General features: G+C 44.2%; 1 protein-coding gene across 1 annotated transcript in view; it reads right to left on the reverse strand.

Moving 5' to 3' along the window:
• The window catches only part of LOC143299749 (reelin-like), a 126,933-nt gene that overhangs the window by 53,747 nt on the left and 53,677 nt on the right, over positions 1–19,509 (reverse strand). The window contains 11 exon segments of the mRNA XM_076613134.1: positions 411–588; positions 3,607–3,747; positions 4,419–4,689; positions 6,474–6,662; positions 7,642–7,886; positions 8,504–8,717; positions 9,504–9,670; positions 11,707–11,921; positions 12,981–13,151; positions 14,936–15,095; positions 17,903–18,111. Coding sequence (XP_076469249.1) covers positions 411–588; positions 3,607–3,747; positions 4,419–4,689; positions 6,474–6,662; positions 7,642–7,886; positions 8,504–8,717; positions 9,504–9,670; positions 11,707–11,921; positions 12,981–13,151; positions 14,936–15,095; positions 17,903–18,111 — 2,160 coding nt within the window.

Here is a 19,509-nt window from a genome sequence, read left to right on the forward strand (position 1 = left end):
CAGGTCTGCACGTATGTTGACCTGGGAGATCGTAAAAATCTCCACCCTTTTCCAACCAGGCGCCGTCACCGTGATTCGAACCCGGGACCCTCAGATTGAAAGACCAACGCTTTAACCATTCGGCTATTGCGCCCGTCAACAGGGTGGTCGAAAATCAATGGAGAATTGTTGATTTAATCAGTCAAACAAAGCTTCATTTTCATGCTTCCGGAATCTGTAAATGGTTCAGTTTAGAATGCCAACTGTACCATGCAAGAATGAAAAAAAATTAGAATAGTGTGTTGGTACGAGAATACTCATAACTGGTCCACAGGGGAAGTAATCATGGCATGAGTTACCTGGAGTAGAATGAGTTAAAGTGAATTTTTTTTTTTTTTTTAACAGGAAAAGAAAATGGACAAGCTCCTCACCTTGTGAAACACCAAAGCATTGCCACTGACAAGATGTCCACACATGTCGGAGGTGTCTCCGCCATAGATCTCTCGCCACTTGGTGCGGTCGGGCTCATCGTTGTTGAAGTTATCGTGCAGCTCCATGGGTAGAGGTGTTTCCGGTACACAGAACGGCTCAGAGAAGCCTGGGTCACACCTGCCACACAGTCAACGACCGTTTCAGGTGTAGTGTAGTCTGCACCAGAACCCTGACTGTGCACTGATTTCTTTTTGTTTTTGTTTTTTTTCATGACAGAACAGAAAAACCAAATCATGATGGAACAGAAAAACAAAACAAAATCATGACGGATTATGAAGGAACAGAAAAACCAAATCATGACAGAAAACCAAATCATGACAGAACAGAAAAACAAAATCATGATGGAACAGAAAAACAAAATCATGATCATGGCGGATTATGAAGGAACAGAAAAACCAAATCATGAAAAAACAAGAGAGGCAAGGCCTTCAAGACTCACTTGTGATACACTTTAAAAAAAAAATCTAATCGTTAAAATGTGTTCTGTATTTGTTATTATAAAGCTTTGCGTTTAAAAAAAAAAAAAAAAAAAAAAAAAAAGTCCTAACCAGATTCGAATTAAGACCCCTAGCATTAATTACAGAGTAATTTCCCTTTTTTACTACCTGCACCAAAACGTTTGCAAAATAAATAAAACTTCCATGCTTAGCAAAAAAAGTTCCAGTTTGAACAAAAAATGATAATAATGACTGCTTTTGTTGTTGTGTTAGAATATTAGATCAAAGTGCCAAGTTTAGAGAATACAAAAAATAAATAAATATAACAGTAAATGCAGTTTGCATACAATTAGGCTTCTTTTTTTTTCTTTTTTTTGTGCCCATCCCAGAGGTGCAATATTGTTTTAAACAAGATGACTGGAAAGAACTGAATTTTTCCTATTTTTATGCCTAATTTGGTGTCAACTGACAAAGTATTTGCAGAGAAAATGTCAATGTTAAAGTTTACCACGGACACACAGACACAAACAGACAACCAAACACCCGGTTAAAACATAGACTCACTTTGTTTACACAAGTGAGTCAACAAAATCATGATAGGACAGAAAAACAAAACAATGTGGAACAGAAAACAAGATCATCATGGAACAGAAAATCAAATCACGATGGAACACACACAAAAAATCATGTGGAACAGAAAAACAGAAACAGAAAAACAAAACCATGATGGAACAGAAAAAACAGTCACGTGAAACAAAAACAAAATCATGGAAGAGAAAAACACAGTCATGTGGAACAGAACAAAGAAAATCATGACAGAACAGGAATACAAAATCATGATGGAATAGAAAAACAAAGTCAACAGAAAAACAAAATCATGATGGATTGAAAAATCAAAACTATGTAGAACAGAAAAACAAAACCATGATAGAAAAGAAAAACAAATTTATGTGAAACAGAAAAACAAAGTCAACAGGGAACAGAAAGACAAAACCATGATGGAACAGAAAAAACAAAGTCATGAAGGAACAGGAAAAACAAAGTCATGATGGAACAGGAAAACAAAACCAAACCATGTAGAATAGAAACCAGGACATTCTATTTTCTTTTATTTTTTCCATTTCTTTACAAGAAATAATTCTATTTTCTCTCTTCTTATCAATGAAAAGGATGTAGCCGGGTTGGCTACGATCTTCGTTAGGCCAGCTTAGCAGACGACTTTTGTGACTCGCCGAAGGTTACTAAGGAAGTTTGTAAATCGGTCACAAGTTATCTCCCTTTACATAATCTCCCTTAAATTATAAACACTTCCTTATTGATGAAATTATAGTTTTTATGTTATTGGATTTCAGAAAGATCATACTTCTCAACTGTAATGATATCATTTGGCCAGAAAGCCTATAACTCTTTTAAATTAATATTTATGTGAACGAATTTTCGCGCAGTCTTTGAAATCCACTCAGTTGAAACATACAAAATACCTTCGTTTTCTACAAATCGATATAGTTGCCGTGGAAGTTAGATTGTGCATTAAAATGTAAATGATTAAGCTTTCTTCTCGTGTACTGCTTTTCGTGTACACCTAAGTTATAGGCATGTGATGGTACGAAATGTCTGACAGCATTTCAGCGCTACAAAACTATCTCTTCTTCAAGCCACTGGAATTTGTCAGTGCCGATTTGAGCAAAATATGTTTTTACAATACCTAGACATTTTTATAGCGTGTCTTGCAGATGTTTGCATTTCTGTTATCAATCTGATTCATATCATACATGTATAGTTGTGTTGTAGTTGGTTTAAACGAAGTATTTCATTGTCGATCACAAGTGCCAAAAGCACCGCCAAACGGTGCCGACACGGGAGCTGTCCGTTGAGTTTTCTCTTGAATTTTGACATAAAAAATCTTTACTCTAGAAGCAGATTCTATAGATGATTTTTATGTAGTTGGAAATTCAGGATTTTCAGTTACTTAACTGTTACAATTATATTACATATCATGACGTATTAATTGTTGTAATGTACAGAAATGATACATGAACTCATTAAAAGCTCGTTCATTCAGTGACTCTTTGTTTACAGTTTTTAACTATATTATTATTGTAGAAAATGGTTTAGCTTAAGAAAATGCTTGTCTCTTGTAGTTTTGTGTGACATATAATATGTCTATGTTAGTTCCCCGAGCTGAAAGTCAGAAGCCGCTAAATTTGGTCAAATAAACACAAGCTTGGCCCCTCAAGGCTCGTGGAGGGCCGGTTTCGTGAGTCGCTTCGCAGTGCTGGCTTTGCGGTTCGGCGGAACAGAATAGAAGGAGTGAGCGAGTGCCAGACAAACAGAGAACTCTCCTGGTCTGGAAGACTGAAAGAAGAAAAGAAGAAAACCAGCGCACCACCTTCCCGAGTTTACCTTGCCTGGCTGCAGCTCTCTTCTGCTAACACCTTCTCTACCTGTCTTCACCTTCTCTAACACCACCTTACCACCCCATCACAAGAAGATCCTGAAACAGCTGACTGTTATTCATGACGTATTTCCACTTGATCTCTATGGCAATGAGTTTCATCTAATCAAATAAAAAAAAAAGAAAAAAGGTTGAACAGAAAGATAACCTTCATCTAACCACTGAAAAAAAAAAAAGACGACAATGGTTGAGACCAGGACAGGTAAGCAACCTTCAGGTGAGACAAGGTGTGGCTGTACCTACACACAGGTGTGGTTCTGACAGTAGCCATGGCCGGAGCACAGCCAGGGACAGCCGTCGCCCAGGTACACGTTGTCCAGGGCCCACACAGTGCCGCGAGGGTGGGACGTCTGCTGTAGCCACCGGAACCGTGTTGTTGGGGATCTGCAAAGCCACACACACACGCACACATGTACACATGCATGCACACACGCACGCACACATGTACACATGCATGCACACACGCACGCACACATGCACTTGCATGCATGCATCACACACAGACATTCAGACGCACACACAGACATACACACATGCACCCACACAAGCACACACACACACAAATACACACACACACACGCACACACACAAATGCATGCACATGTGTGCGCACACACACACACACATACACATGCATGCACACACACACACATACACACACATGCAAACACACACAAACACATACACACACAGTTTAATCAAACAGAGAAAGAAAAACAAAAAGAAGTAACATTTCTGAATGCTGATGTTCATAGTGTGGGTATTTCAACAGCATTTATATGAATGCAATGTTTAATGGATGCTTGAAGCAGAAGCACAAACTATAAAATACAGCATACATTCACACGTTTACTGCATTCATCACTGCGCATGAGAAAAGTGCGTTGCATGCTTTTACTTCTGAGTTCTGATCCAGACACAGAGCTGGATTTAACAAAAGGCCGCAGCATCAAGATATTCCTCTCCAACCAAAAACAGTGATGCTGCAATTAAACAAGACAAAGGGCCAGAACTGCATGACAATGGATCAACAACAAAAAGACCTCCACACTCACACGGCGCCCGGAGGGAGGTAGACGGTGATGCGCGTCCAGTTGAAGTGCTGGTCGGACAGGTAGTTGCTACTGAAGTGGTAGCCCGTGCAGTGGAAGCTGGGGGGCTTGCACTCGGACACCACGGGGTGCCACGTCTTGCCCATGTTCACCGAGTACTCCAGCATGACGGAGAACAGCGTGCCGTGCAGCGAGCCACAACCCATGGCGATGTCGAACTGCAGGAAGGTGGAGGGGGTGATGTGGTAGTCCCACGTCTCCGCGTACCTCATGCCTGGGGGGGAAAAGGAGGGGAGACGGAATGGTCATTTTCACTCAAAAAGGCGTCACAATCCATATACGTTACACCAAATCTGCTATGCAGGTGCCGAACTAGCAGCATAGTCCAACACGCTTAGGCCTTGAGTGCTTGTGTATATCCATGTACCTCATGCCTCGGGGGAAAGAATGTTGGGGGAGTGAGGGGGGGAGGGGAGGAGATGGAATGGTCAGTTTCTCAATTTTTCAAGAAGGCGTTACTGCATTCAGACAAATCCATAAACACTACACCAAATCTGCTAGGAAGGTGCCTAACTAGCAGTATAATCCAACACAATTTTTCCGTTTTCTTCTTCTTTTTTTTTTTAAAAATCCAATGCACTTAGGCCTTGAGTGCATGCATGTATCCATGTACCTCATGCCAGGGAGGCAGGGGGGGAAGGAAGAGGGAGGGGGATGGAACGGTCAGTTTCAGTTTCAGTTTGTTTCTCGTCACAGTGTTCAGACAGATCCATACACGCTACAGCACATCTGCTAGGCAGGTGCCTGTCAAGCAGCATAATCCAACGCGCTTGGGCCTTGAGTGCATGCATATATCCGTGTACCTCATGCCTGGGGAGAAAGGAGGGGGGGAGGGGCATGGAACGGTCAGTTTCAGTTTGTTTCTGAAGGTGCCACTGCGTTCAGACAAATCCATATACACTACACCACATCTGTTTGGCAGAAGCTTAACCAGCAGCATAATCCAACCCACTTAGGCCTTAAGTGCATGAATATATATCTGTGTACAAATCAGAGTGGATGTCTTCTACAGAACTGTGCCAGAGGACAACACTTTTGTTGCCATGGGTTCTTTTTCAGTGCGCAATGTGTGTGCTGCACATTGCAACCTTGGTTTATCGTCTCATCCAAATGATCAGACGCTCAGTTTGATTTTCCAGTCAAACTCGGGAGAAAGGGCTAGAGCAGGAATCGAACCCAGACCCTCACGGACACTGTGTTGGCAGATAAGCGTCTTAGCCATTCTGCCACCTTCATCCTAACAGAGGGGAGCAACAGCAACAGACACAAGAAGAGTCAAATGAGGGAGACAGAAGCAGGCATTAGAGGTTGAAAGGTTAAAGATCCTACTGCCTTTTATGCCCATCGGGGCTGTGAGTTCACAGTTCACTGTGTCTAAGGTTTGGAACAGGAAGGCAGAGGCCCAGTATTTTCCATCTGCCATTCTCCCCTTCCCCAACCAAACTCAGGTTCCCATTGCACACCTGGGAGGAGTGAGGAAAATGGCGGTAAAAAGTCTTTCCCGGGCACAAAATATCATGGTGAAATGGGGCCTGGAACACTGATCACTGGTGAACACTGGATCGGGAGTCAGGTCCCTGACCGATTCTTACATGGCCTATAATGACGCTCAAATAGGCAGTGTGTGTGTGAATGTCGATTTGTCTGTATGTACCTGTGAGCATGTGTTCATGCAAGAATTGATAATTATGTACTGTGAATGTGTTTGTGTGCATATATAATTATGCATGCATAAGGAGGAGGACAAGTAAAAATGGAGAAGAAGACAAAAGATGTTTGTTGTATTGAAGAATAACTAACATGAATAACTAAAGCATAACAAAACCGACTACTAAACTTCTCAACACATTCAAACAACGCTCCAAAACCACCCCAGATAAACTCCATACTTACACACCACAACGAACAGAACAAACTCCTTAATGCCTGGACAATAACCAAGAACGTAACGAACCCCAGAACATTCCCCCACACTCCGACCCCATCGACCACACTGACCTCCATTGGTGGAGAACTCCAAAGCGTGTCCCTTGGAGTTACAGGTGATCCTGGGCACGGCGGTGTCTGCCAGGAACCACGTGAAGGGGTTGGGGCTCGAGCCGCTGAAGTCGTCTTGGAAACCGAAGGCACTTGTGTCGTTCACTCCCACCAGGACGCTGTCGATGGCCCAGCCAGCTCTGGGCATGCCTGGTTTAGGAAATGTGTTTAGGGGATGGTTGTGACTTTGTTGGGTGTGTTCTTAGTTTCGTGTTGTGTGTGTGTGTGTGTAGGAATGTGTTTAGGAGATGGCTGTGACTTTGTTGGGTGTGTTCTTAGTTTCGTGTGTGTGTGTGTGTGTGTGTGTGTGTGTAGAAATGTGTTTAGGGGATGGCTGTGACTTTGTTGGGTGTGTTCTTAGTTTTGTGTGTGTGTGTGTGTAAAAATGTGTTTAGGGGATGGTTGTGACTTTGTTGGGTGTGTTCTTAGTTTCTGTGTGTGTGTGTGTGTGTGTGTGTGTGTGTGTGTGTGTGTAGAAATGTGTTTAGGGGATGGCTGTGACTTTGTTGGGTGTGTTCTTGGTTTCGTGTGTGTGTGTGTGTGTGTGTGAGTGTGCGTGTGTGTGTGAGTGTGTGTGTGTATTGGTGTGTGTGTGTGTGTGTGTGTGTGTGTGTGTGTGTGTGTGTGTGTGTGTGGGTGGGTGGGTATGTCACACCATACACACACACACATACACAGATAGACCACACACACATACACTTGCATTTCATTCACTGTCTAAAAGCTGAACGATAATAACAGTCAATATCCAATCTATTGATTCATTAATTGTTTGTGGAATATTTCACACAGGTTTTTGTTCCCAATGTATTTGTTTTATATGAGAGAATTTGTGTGCGCAAAATGGAGTGATTCTGAACACATGAACACATGTATTTGTAAACGCATGAGTGTGAAACAAAAACTCAACAGTATATTTCTACATCACAGAATTGCTTTACGCACTTTTTATCACACCTTTTTTCTAGCTTTTTTTTTTTGCGCACAGACTGATGTAAACAAAATGTTTGTTGCCTATTCAGTTTACCATCTTAAAATAAGATTTTTTACTTACACACACACACAAACACACACACACACACCTACACACACACATAAAACACCCACCCCACCACCCCCACACACAAACCTCCAAGCCCAAGAGGCTGCCACCAGCGGAAAATGGTGGCGTTGGTTTTGGCTTCGGGGGGTAACTCCAAGGTGACGGTCTGAGTGGTCTCCCCTTGCAGCTCAGGTTCCACCACCTTGAGGAGGTTCCAGGTGACCTCATTGTCGGTGGAGTAGTCGATGATGACGCCCTCATTGCGATGTTCCGGCAGCTGGCAAGTGGCTGTGTACTCCCTGCTGCCCACTCTGATGACAAACTCCAGCATCCTGCACAGAAAAAAAAAAAAAGGTTCGGTTTTGTTGTTTGTTTGGGATTTTTTTTAATCCTTGATTTGAATGAATTGTTCCATTAACAAAAAAGGTTTTGTTTTGTTTTTTTAACTCCTTGATTTAAATCAACCGTTCGGTTAAAAAAAGGAAAGGTTTTGTTTGATAAAATCCTAAATTTCAATGAATTGTTCAATTAAAAAAAAAAAGGTTTTGTTTTGTTTTAATTCTTGATTACAATAATTTGTTCCGTTCCAAAGCACTGATCCCAGAAAACACCACTGACAGCAATAGAGAGAGGAGGGGGAGGAGAGAGACAGAGACACAGAGAGAGAGAGAGAGACAGACACAGAAAGTGAAGCAAGACAAGCAGACTGAAAAAAACAACGATAAAACAGTGGATGACAGCAAGGAGAGGGGCACACAGAAGGGGAGACAACAAGACAGTGGCCCCAACCAAACCCTCCTCTACCTCTTCTCCGAAGAAAAATCCCCCCAAACCCTCCCAAACCAAACAAAATCCCTCCCACCTTCCTCTACCCCTGTCCCCTCTAACCTGTCGAGAGGCATAGTGACAGCCCCTCACCCCCCCCACACCCCAAAAACTACCCCCTCACCTCCTCTCCGTGGTGTCTAGGGGCACGGTGACGGCCTCCCTGGTCCCTGTCCCGTCAAAGTAGAGGGAGTTGCCGAAGTCGATGATGCCGCAGCTGGTGCCCAGGTAGCCGCCCAGCACGCGGCGCCAGTAGTCGGTGGGCATGTTGCGGTTGTCGAACCTGTCCAGCATGCCCAGGGGGTTGGGCTGGTCCGACTGCGGCTGGCAGAGCGGGTCTGGAACAGATGGAAAGGGTCATGGGATTATGATAGGAAATTTTCTTCCTAAAATTACGTTTATCTAACATAGTTACCGTGACCCACTAGTGCAGACTCCGGCAGGGGTCTGACATTCCTGTCCTGTGCAAACTACTATCCGCCTATGCGGAGAAAACGAAAGTAGCTACGGCCGATAACCTCCCAGAAGTAGGTAACCTCCCATTTGCCACCCTGACTAGCGCCCTCTTTTTCCGGCAGCCATCATGACTCCTGTTCCTGTGCTCTTCATACGGCTGGGTTTTTTTTGTATTTTCTGTCTGTCTGTTGATTCTCTGGCATTCTTGTTTTTTGTCAAATTATGTCTTCAACCAGGTCACATAATTATATGGCTCGACTGGGCAATCCGGCTAAAATTAAGGCGCAATCGCAATCGATTTGCGGACACTCTGGGCCCTCTACTTCTGGCTCTCTCAACAATGCCGCCACCTCCTCCACTTCCTCCACTCCCTACGGTCAACTCCAGATCTCCACCACCTCCTACACCTCGTCAATAGTTTGTAATATCAATATTGCTATTATTTCCTTTTAATGGGGAATTTGGCAATATAGATAAACAGAATACTTATTTATGAGTTATTGAATAATGAAACCGTGTCGTACTGTGTATGAAATACTTTAAAAAAAAATTATATGTCACTGTTTTATCAGCAAACATGTACGACAATTTTCTCCTTTAGAGATAACACAGCATTCTTGTATCTTGTAACTTCATCACTGATCACAAGAAGCACTGCCACCGTTCACCTTGTGCAAAGCTGCTGTCGTCTTCAGCCTCGTCACACTCGCACTGCCCGTTTTTGCACACCCCTCGGCGATGACAGTTGTCAGGGCAAGGTGGGCCCACGTACACATCGTCCAATGAAAAGCTGTACGCCATTCCGCCTGGCTGCCACCATCTCAGAATTGCTGGACTGGAAGCAACAAATAAGACTTTTTATTTTTTCCTGTTTAACCCCAACAATGCCAGTGTCACAATAATATTACAGTGCCAATATCACATTCAGTTTAGCCATCGATCCATCAAATTCAGTTGTAAAACTGCTAAAAACATGGAAGAATGAGAATAAAGTTTACTTTTTTTTTTAACTATAATAATTTTTCCTCTGGGTGTTTAAACATAGCAAGAGAACTGCTTTCGAAAAGATGAAGTCATAATAAGCCTTTAAAAAGAAATGCAGAACATGTTGCGTTCTGAAATAGATGGCAGCGATGAAAGGGTTAAAAGTACTATGGTTCTGATTATTATTTTTAGTCCCAGTCACAAGAAAATGCCAGTGCAGGGTGACCAAGACACAATAAAAACTGTACAATGTCACAACGATAAGACAACAGCAATGCCTTCCATTCTTTTATCAAAACTTCAGACAAAAAAAACAAAACAAAAAAAACATGAAGCATTCAACAAGTCCAACTGCGCCGCTTTGAGAGAAAAACAAATACACCTGCAGAGAAAACATGCGAAAGAAACTCCATGGGGAACATGCTTTCTCTTTCATTGGACCTGTCATCTGGAACAAACTCCCTTATTCAGTCTGACACACTCAGTCTTTGTCCTCATTCAAATTACCTCTCAAAACTCACCTTTTCCACGGTTGATATGATTAGTTTTCCCACCCTGTGTGTCCGTCTGCAATTGTTGGTGGGTGGTGAGAGGAACAGGGCTGTATCGGTATGAATGCCTGGTGTGCGTGTGCGCGTGCGTGTGCGTGTGTGTGACCTGTTTATTTTGTTATGTGTATAAGCAAATGAATGTTATGAAGTGTATCTGCATTAATGTATGTTTGTGTAACTGTATTACAAAAATTTTGTTAACGCTCTAGGCTCTACGGAGATAGGGCATCCAAATATTCATTATTATTATTATTATTAGAGAAGAAACTAAAGAGAGTAGCAATGCACTGTAGCAAAACGTTCTTCCTGGGTAGAGTAACACAAATTCCACACAGAAATCTGTTGTGATAAAGAGTAATACAATGCAATACAATGCAGTTTCTCAATGAGGCGTCACTGCGTTCAGGCAAATCCATATATGCTACACCACATTTGCAAGGCAGATGCCTGACCAGCAGCGTAACCCAACATGCTTAGTCAGGCCTTGAGTGCATGAATAGGAAATTTTCTATCTAAAATTACGTTTAAATAACATACTTACCGTGACCCAACTAGTGCAGACTGCGGCAGGGGTCTGACATTCCTGCCTGTGCAAACTACTATCCGCCTATGCAGAGAAAACGAAACTATGGCCGATAACCTCCCGGAAGTAGGTAACCTCCCCTCTATGCTGCTGGTTAGCGCCCTCTTTTGACGGCAGCCATTATGACTCCTGTTTGTGTATATGTCAGAGTGGATTTCTCCTGCAGAATTTTGCCAGAGGACAACACTCTTGTTGCCGTAGGTTCTCTTTTTCATTGCGCCAAGTGCGTGCTGCACACGGTGCCTCGGTTTATCGTCTCCTCTGAATGACTAGGAGCTCAGCTCAGTTTGATTTTCCAGCCAAACTTGAGGAGAAAGGGCGAGGCTGGGAACCAAACCCAGACCTCGGTTTATCATCTCATCTGAATGATTAGACGCTCAGTTTGATTTTCCGTTCAAACTTGGGGGAAAGGACAAGAGCAGGATTCGAACCCAGACCCTCACGGACTGTCTGCATTGGTAGATGAGCGTCTCAACCACTCTGCCACCTTCCTCCAACAAATACAACACAATAATCACTGCATGGCCATACGCTGGTCCACAGGGATGACCAAGGGTGCTGGTGAAGTAGATGGTGCCCTATACAATACAATACAACACAACACACCACATCACAACACAACACAACACACTGCATGGCGATACGCTGGTTCACAGGGATGACCACGAGGGTCCAGACCCCAAAGGTGCTGGTGAAGTAGATGGTGCCCAATACAATACAACACACCACATTACAACGCAACACAACACTCACTGCATGGCGATACGTTGGTCCACAGGGATGACCACGAGGGTCCAGACGCCGTGGGTGCCGGTGTAGTAGATGGTGCCCTCGGTGTGGTGCTTCTCGCAGTCCTGCAGCTGGTAGCAGGGCTCCTCCACCAGGTGCCACGTCTGGCCGTGGTCATGGCTGTACTGCAGGGTCACGGGGTGGTCCCAACGGAACTGCTTCCCACACCCCACGTTGATCTGCCGTCACGATGATAAACGAGAGGCAAGGCCTTTCAAGATTCACATGTGATACGCGTTTTATCCAGTCCAAAAAAGGCATTCGTTTCCTAAAATTATTTTGTATTTGTATTTGTTTTTATCACAACAGATTTCTCTGTGTGAAATTAGGGCTGCTCTCCCCAGGGAGAGCGCATCGCTACACTACAGCACCACCCATTTTTATGGTGTTTATTTTTATGCAGTTTAATTGTTTTCCCTATTGAAGTGGATTTTTCTACAGAATTTTGCCAGGAACAACCTTTTGTTGCAGTGGGTTCTTATACGTGCGCTAAGTGCATACTGCACACGGGACCTCGGTTCTCATCCAAATGACTAGCGTCCAGACCACCACTCAAGGTCTACTGGAGGGGGAGAAAATATCGGTGGCTGATGCCATGATTCGAACCAGCATGCTCAGATGCTCTCGCTTCCTAGGCGGACGCGTCACCTCTAGGCCATCACTCCACTTATGTCTGAATCCAAAACACTTACCGTGACCCAGTGTTGCTGATTCCTCCTGCAGGGGTCTGATTCCTTTGTACTGTGCAAACTACTGTCCAGCTCATGTGGACAAATAAAAAGCTGGGTGGGTTTTTTTTTTTTCTTCAATGGTTACAACAACAACAAAAAAAATCAAAAGTCGGTGCAGCTGGTGAACTTCCTTCATGTATTACCTCCCTTCAGCATGCCTCTGAAGTGCCCTCTTTCTACAGTAGTAATAAAAAAATTAAAAAAAAAAAATATATAATGAGCATTCATATGGCGCTTACCTATGGGTCTGATGTGGCATGAGGTTCAGGAGTGTAAAGAATATCGAAGATACAAACTCAGTAAAAAATAATATTTAAAATGACGTAACATGACTCACAACTCACTCTTTCTCACCTCACCCTCCTCACACACACACACACACACAACCCCCTCCCTCCCCTCACAAACAAACACTCTCCACCCCACCCCACCCCTCACACACCTATCAAGGAACCCAATCAAAATATTTCCATCACACCAAACACTCGGGTCTTCCCCATTTCTTACCTTGAACTGAATGACGTCACCAGGTGAAAGCTGAAGGTCCTTGGTGATGATGTACTTGTCACTGATCTGGTTCCCCAGGATGACGGAGGGGCTGTGGGACTGGCAGTACTTGCCGACCACGCCCTCCGTCACCGTGCGCCACTGACCCGATTCCAGGGGTTCTGTCACCGTCTGCAACACAACCATCTGATGCTCACTGACCCGATTACAGAGGTTCTGTCACCGACTGCAACACAACCATCTGATGCTCACTGACCCGATTACAGTGGTTCTGTCACCGACTGCAACACAACCATCTGATGCTCACTGACCCGATTACAGAGGTTCTGTCACCGACTGCAACACAACCATCTGATGCTCACTGACCTGATTACAGAGGTTCTGTCACAGACTGCAACACAATCATCGTGACCTGATTCTAGAGGTACTGACCCTGACTGCAACACAATCATCATGACCCAGTTCCAGAGGTTCTGTCACCGACTGAAACACGATCATCGTGACCCGATTCCAGAGGTTCTGTCTCCGACTGCACAACACAATCATCCGACACTAACTGACCCAGAAGTTCTGTCACTGACTGTAACACATCATCCAACGCTAACTGACCCAAAAGTTCTGTCACTGACTGCAACACAATCATCCGACACTTTCAGGCTCAGGACAGGCCACAACCGCCTTAAACACCACCTATACACGGAACTCCATATCGGCGACACAGAGCAGTGCCCCCGCAGAACAGGCAGCCAGACAACAGAACATCTGCTGCAGTCCTGCCCGCTCCACCAAGCGCTCTGATAGAAAACCTGGCCCAACCCAATCCCAGCAGCCCGGAAGCTCTACGGAGGACTGGAGGACCTGCGACGTACTGCCACCTTTGTCGAGGAGACGGGGGAATCCATCTGATAAATGGTGAACGAGACAACATCCAACACAAACTGACCCGATTCTAGAGGTTCTGTCACTGACTGCAACACAATCTTCCAACGCTAACTATCGATAACTTCTGTCAACAGCTATTGGAAATTGGAAAAAAAAACACTGAAAGATTAGAGTCCAGGATCCAGTTGCATTGCTCCAACGGAGGAGCCTAGTATGGTCGTAACCCGCTACTAACTGTGTGTAGTATGGAACTGACCAATGGCGTAGTTCGGTCAACATAGGCATTTAGTCACGTGTAACTGTCAAAAAGTTAGAACCAAGCAATGCAACTGGCTCCAGGTGTGAGGTGGGGTGAGGTTCAGAGACCTGGGGGAATACACCCTAGGATCAAACAATGTAGCATTCTTCTATCATTCTGTGGTGTAAACCATGTTGGTGTCCCTGTCCACAAGGGAGCACACTACTATCCTTCTCTCTTAACACTTCGTTCACTCCTCGCATGCAGTCACTTTTTTTTCAATTCATGATTTTCGAAAAGTAAAAACGAGAACAAAATCCCAAGAAATCTTTTTTTTTTAAATCATAACTTCACAAAGCACCTTTAGTCAAAATGCCATCCTTATGTCAAACCCCGTTTCCCCCCAAATCACCATTCAACTCCTCCCTCCTATCCCACCTTTTAACTCATTCTATCCCACAGCTACATGCCCGATACAACTCCCCTGGACCAGCACTACATGAGACCACTACAGTAAAGAGTTGGGTTGTTCACTAAAACGGCGAAAATCGATGGAGAAATGTTGATTTAATGGGTCAAACAAAGCTTCATTTTCATGCTTCCAGAATCCTTAAATGGCTCAGTTTAGAACACCCACTGTACCAAGCAAGAATAAACAAAATTAGAATAGTGTGTTGGTATGAGATTACTTATACTATATCACATCATTCTCATATCATGAAGTAACCATGGTACATCGTACCTGATGTAGAATGAGTTAACTGATAACGTTCTACTGTGAAAGCTCATACTGTAACAAAATGTCTACGTCAACAAAACTCCTCCTCTCCCTTACGTCAAAGTCGTCTTGCAGTGTTCTGAGGCGTTCGTATCGTCCAATCAGCACCTCATCAACAGCCCACTGGTCATGGCCATGGCCGTTGTGTTGGGGCTGCCACCAACGGAACCTTGTGGCCTCTGTCTTGGCCTCTGGGGGTAGGTCCAGGTGAACGAACCTGTCATCATCATCATCATCATCATCATCCAGTCATCATCATCAGTCATCATCATCATGTTCAGTCATCATTAATACAGGATAAACATGACAGAAAACATTCAACAGACATACGTACAAAATCAGACACTATGACCCAAAAGCATATGGCAGACACTATGACCCAAACACATATGACAGACACTATGACCCAAACACTTATGACAGACGCTTATAGTAAACAGACATTAAACTGAAGAAAACATATGACAGACGCTATGACCCAAACACATATGACAGACACTATGACCCAAACACATATGACAGACGCTATGACCCAAACACATATGACAGACGCTATGACCCAAACACATATGACAGACGCTATGACCCAAACACATATGACAGACACTATGACCCAAACACATATGACAGACGCTACACATATGACAGACGCTATGACCCAAACACATATGACAGACACTATGACCCAAACACATATGACAGACGCTACACATATGACAGACACTATGACCCAAACACATATGACAGACGCTACACATATGACAGACGCTATGACCCAAACACATATGACAGACACTATGACCCAAACACATATGACAGACACTATGACCCAAACACATATGACAGACGCTACACATGTGACAGACGCTATGACCCAAACACATATGACAGACGCTACACATGTGACAGACGCTATGACCCAAACACATATGACAGACGCTACACATATGACAGACACTATGACCCAAACACATATGACAGACGCTACACATATGACAGACACTATGACCCAAACACATATGACAGACGCTACACGTATGACAGACGCTATGACCTAAACACATATGACAGACGCTATGACCCAAACACATATGACAGACGCTATGACCCAAACACATATGACAGACGCTATGACCCAAACACATATGACAGACACTACAGAAAAGATTCCACAGACATATACGTACAACATCAGACACTATGACCCACACCACGCATCAACATTTTCCTGTGGACTGCCAATGTTGGGACTGCTACAAACGAACGTGGGTGTGATTATGTACGAGGCAACATGACTGAGTGGCATGGGAGTAATGCAACTGTTAACAGTGCAGGCGATGGGTCAGCAAAAAACAACACCAAAAGACCACACAAAAAAGTCAAGGGTCCACAGGCACAGTTACATGGACAGACATCCTATTCATAACCAAAAGCAGATAGCTGTCTGAACCATAACTAAAACAGTAAAAAAAATAAATAAATAAAAAACTAAAAAAAAACCCAACAAAACAAATGGAGATACACTGCCTATTTCCAGTCAACATAATGTTGAATTTCATCAGTCTAAACATGTTCCATGGAGACCAGGTTTGTTTGGATTTTAGCTTGATTGTGACAAAGCGGTGTGACACTGACCACTGAGGTCACACGACACACCACACTGATTTCATGAGCAGCGGACGATAGAGCGCAAGACGCTTCATCTGTTGTGGTGGGTGGAAGCGAGTGATTTCTGTACCACTGAAATATTTGTGTCTGGATTTCAGGGGCTGCTTAACCAAAGTGCATGTCTTAGAACTGAAACAAAGTAAATAGACCAACAACAAACAAACAAAAAAATCAAAAGAAAAAAAAAGCCAAAATGCTAGTCTGGAAATCCACATAATATGCCACAAAACAGATTTTTTTGGTGTTTTTTTTGTTGTTTTTTATCCCCAAAGTTACATTCATGATGGCTATTGTGGCTGTAGTGCCATTATTGCTGACTTTTTGGAGAACCTTCATTCATATTTTGTTTTGTTTGTTAGTTTGTCTGTTTGTTTTTCACTTGTAGTAGGTATTAACGTGGCGATAGCCTCGAGATGGCCTTAGTGGTCGGCGAGACTCTAAGCACCATAATTTGATTTGATTTGTTTGTTTTCCAATCCTTCTTTGTTGCTGCTGTTTTTTGTTGTTGTTTTTTCCAACACACTTATGGTGTGATAGTCACTCTAATCATACTTAAAGAAAAGAAAAAACAAAACAAATAAACCCCAAGACATTCAGGACTGCGCCCCCACAGGACCAACGCCTCAACCACACCACCCCTCACGGAGAAGACCACAGCCACAAACAACTTGACAGTAAGGGCGAAATACCAATACGTCATTAAACTCATCCATACGGCAGAAACATGTGTCAGGTCAGGTCATTAGATGTGCTACTGGTAACCTGTAATCCAGTACAACCTGTTCAGGGTCGGGTTGCCGGCGACTAAACCGGCACTCCCTCTGCTCCCTTCCGGGACTGGTGAAGCGGGTGGCTAGACACCCTTATGGAGATCCATAAAAAGGCGTTGGCTCAGGAGAGCCACCGACGGCCATCTAGCTCCACCGTGCTGTGTGCATGCCACACGCAGTTGGCCCCCGGGGTGTGTCTACCCATGCATGCGAAGTCTGGATCCGGCAGAATCTGCAGAAGAAACCTATCGGTTCAACGGAGAGGAAGGCGGTTACAGCAACGCACTGTGGAGTGCAGAGAGCAAGATGAGACACCGAAAGGATATCTTGGGTCATCCACTGCATCCGTGCTCATCCTCCAGTCGTCTCGACTTAGTCTTGCCACTGGAAATTGGTGGACCCGGACGAGAGAGTGAGGTCGACGTTGCGCAACTCCTCTTCACTTTAAACAAACTCATCGCGCAAGTCATCAGTCATCCAAAATGACCTTTCATCCTTCACGGCAGAAACAAGAAAACACACACACACACCCTCCCTACAAAGAAACTCTTCCAACACCTGTGTAGTGATTCCACGAGAGGCTCACCTGGGCTGCTGGAATTCCAGGTGATGCAGCTCCTGCAGCAGGTTCCAGGTGATGCCGCCATCAGTGGAGTACTGCAGCAGCACAGACTCGCTGCGCCGCTCACCTCCCCGGCATGCCTCGTCCTCCCCCCCAGCGATTCGCAGGTAAAACTGCAGGTAGTCATCACGCTGGATGTTCATGTCCTTTGTCTGAAGCTCTCTCACTCCGTCCTGCACGAGACAGGTAGGGATAGGTTACAGTTTCCGTTTCTCAGTTTCAGTTTCTCAAGGAGGCGTCACTGCGTTCGGACAAATCCATATATACGCTACACCACATCCCCTAGGCAGATGCCTGACCAGCAGCATAACCCAAACATGCTTAGTCAGGCCTTGAATGCATGCTTATGTATTTGTGTACCTATCAGAGTGGATTTCTTTCTTTTTACATAATTCTGCAGGAGGTCTACACTTTCGCTGCCATGGGTTCTTTTTCAGTACACCAAGTGCATGGGGTGCTGAACACAGGACCTCGGTTTATCAAAAGACCAGATGCTCAGTTCGATTTCCCAGTCAAACTTGGGAGAAAGGGCGAGAGCAGGATTTGAACCCGCACCCTCACGGACTCTCTGTATTGGCAGATGAGCGTCTTACCCACTGTGCCACCTTCCTCCGTTTCTCAAGGAGGCGTCACAGCGTTCAGATGAATCCATGTTTTGTATTATTGTTTTACTCTTTTTTGTCACAACAGGTTTCTCTGTGTGAAATTCAGGCTGCTCTCCCCAGGGAGAATGCATCGCTGCACTGAGAGCACCAACCTGTTGTTTTTTAAAAATATTTTTCTGCCTGCAATTTTATTTGTTTTCCTATCGAAGTGGATTTTTCTACAGAATTTTACCAGGGACAACCCTTTTGTTGCCATAGGTTCTTTTATGTGTACAAAGTGCATGTTGCACACCGGTCCTCGATTCATCTGAATGACTAGCATCCAAGGTCTAGTGGAGGGGGAGAAAATACTGGTGACTATGGGATTTGAACCAGTGCGCTCAGATTCTCTCGTTTCCTAGGCGGACGTGTTACCTCGAGTCTAGGCCAACACTCCATATCCATGCACCACATCTACTAGGCAGAAGCCTGACCAGCAGCATTACCCAACACGCATAGCCAGGACTTGAGTGCTTGTATATTTTTTGTATTTGTATTTGTATTTCTTTATATCACAACAGATTTCTCTGTGTGAAATTCGGGCTGCTCTCCCCAGGGACAGCGCGTCGCTATACTACAGCGCCACCCTTTTTTTTAAATTTATTTTTTCCTGCGTTCAGTTTTATTTGTTTTTCCTATCGAAGTGGATTTTTCTACAGAATTTTGCCAGGAACAACCCTTTTGTTGCCGTGGGTTCTTTTACGTGCGCTAAGTGCATGCTGCACACGGGACCTCGGTTTATCATCTCATCCGAATGACTAGCGTCCAGACCACCACTCAAGGTCTAGTGGAGTGGGAAAAATATCGGCGGCTGAGCCGTGATTCAAAACAGCGTGCTCAGATTCTCTCTCGCTTCCTAGGCGGACGCGTTACCTCTAGGCCATCACTCCACTCCACTCATATAAATGTGTACACACCAGAGTGGAT

Source organism: Babylonia areolata, chromosome 25 (assembly GCF_041734735.1).
Source record: "Babylonia areolata isolate BAREFJ2019XMU chromosome 25, ASM4173473v1, whole genome shotgun sequence".
NCBI lineage: Eukaryota > Metazoa > Mollusca > Gastropoda > Neogastropoda > Buccinidae > Babylonia > Babylonia areolata.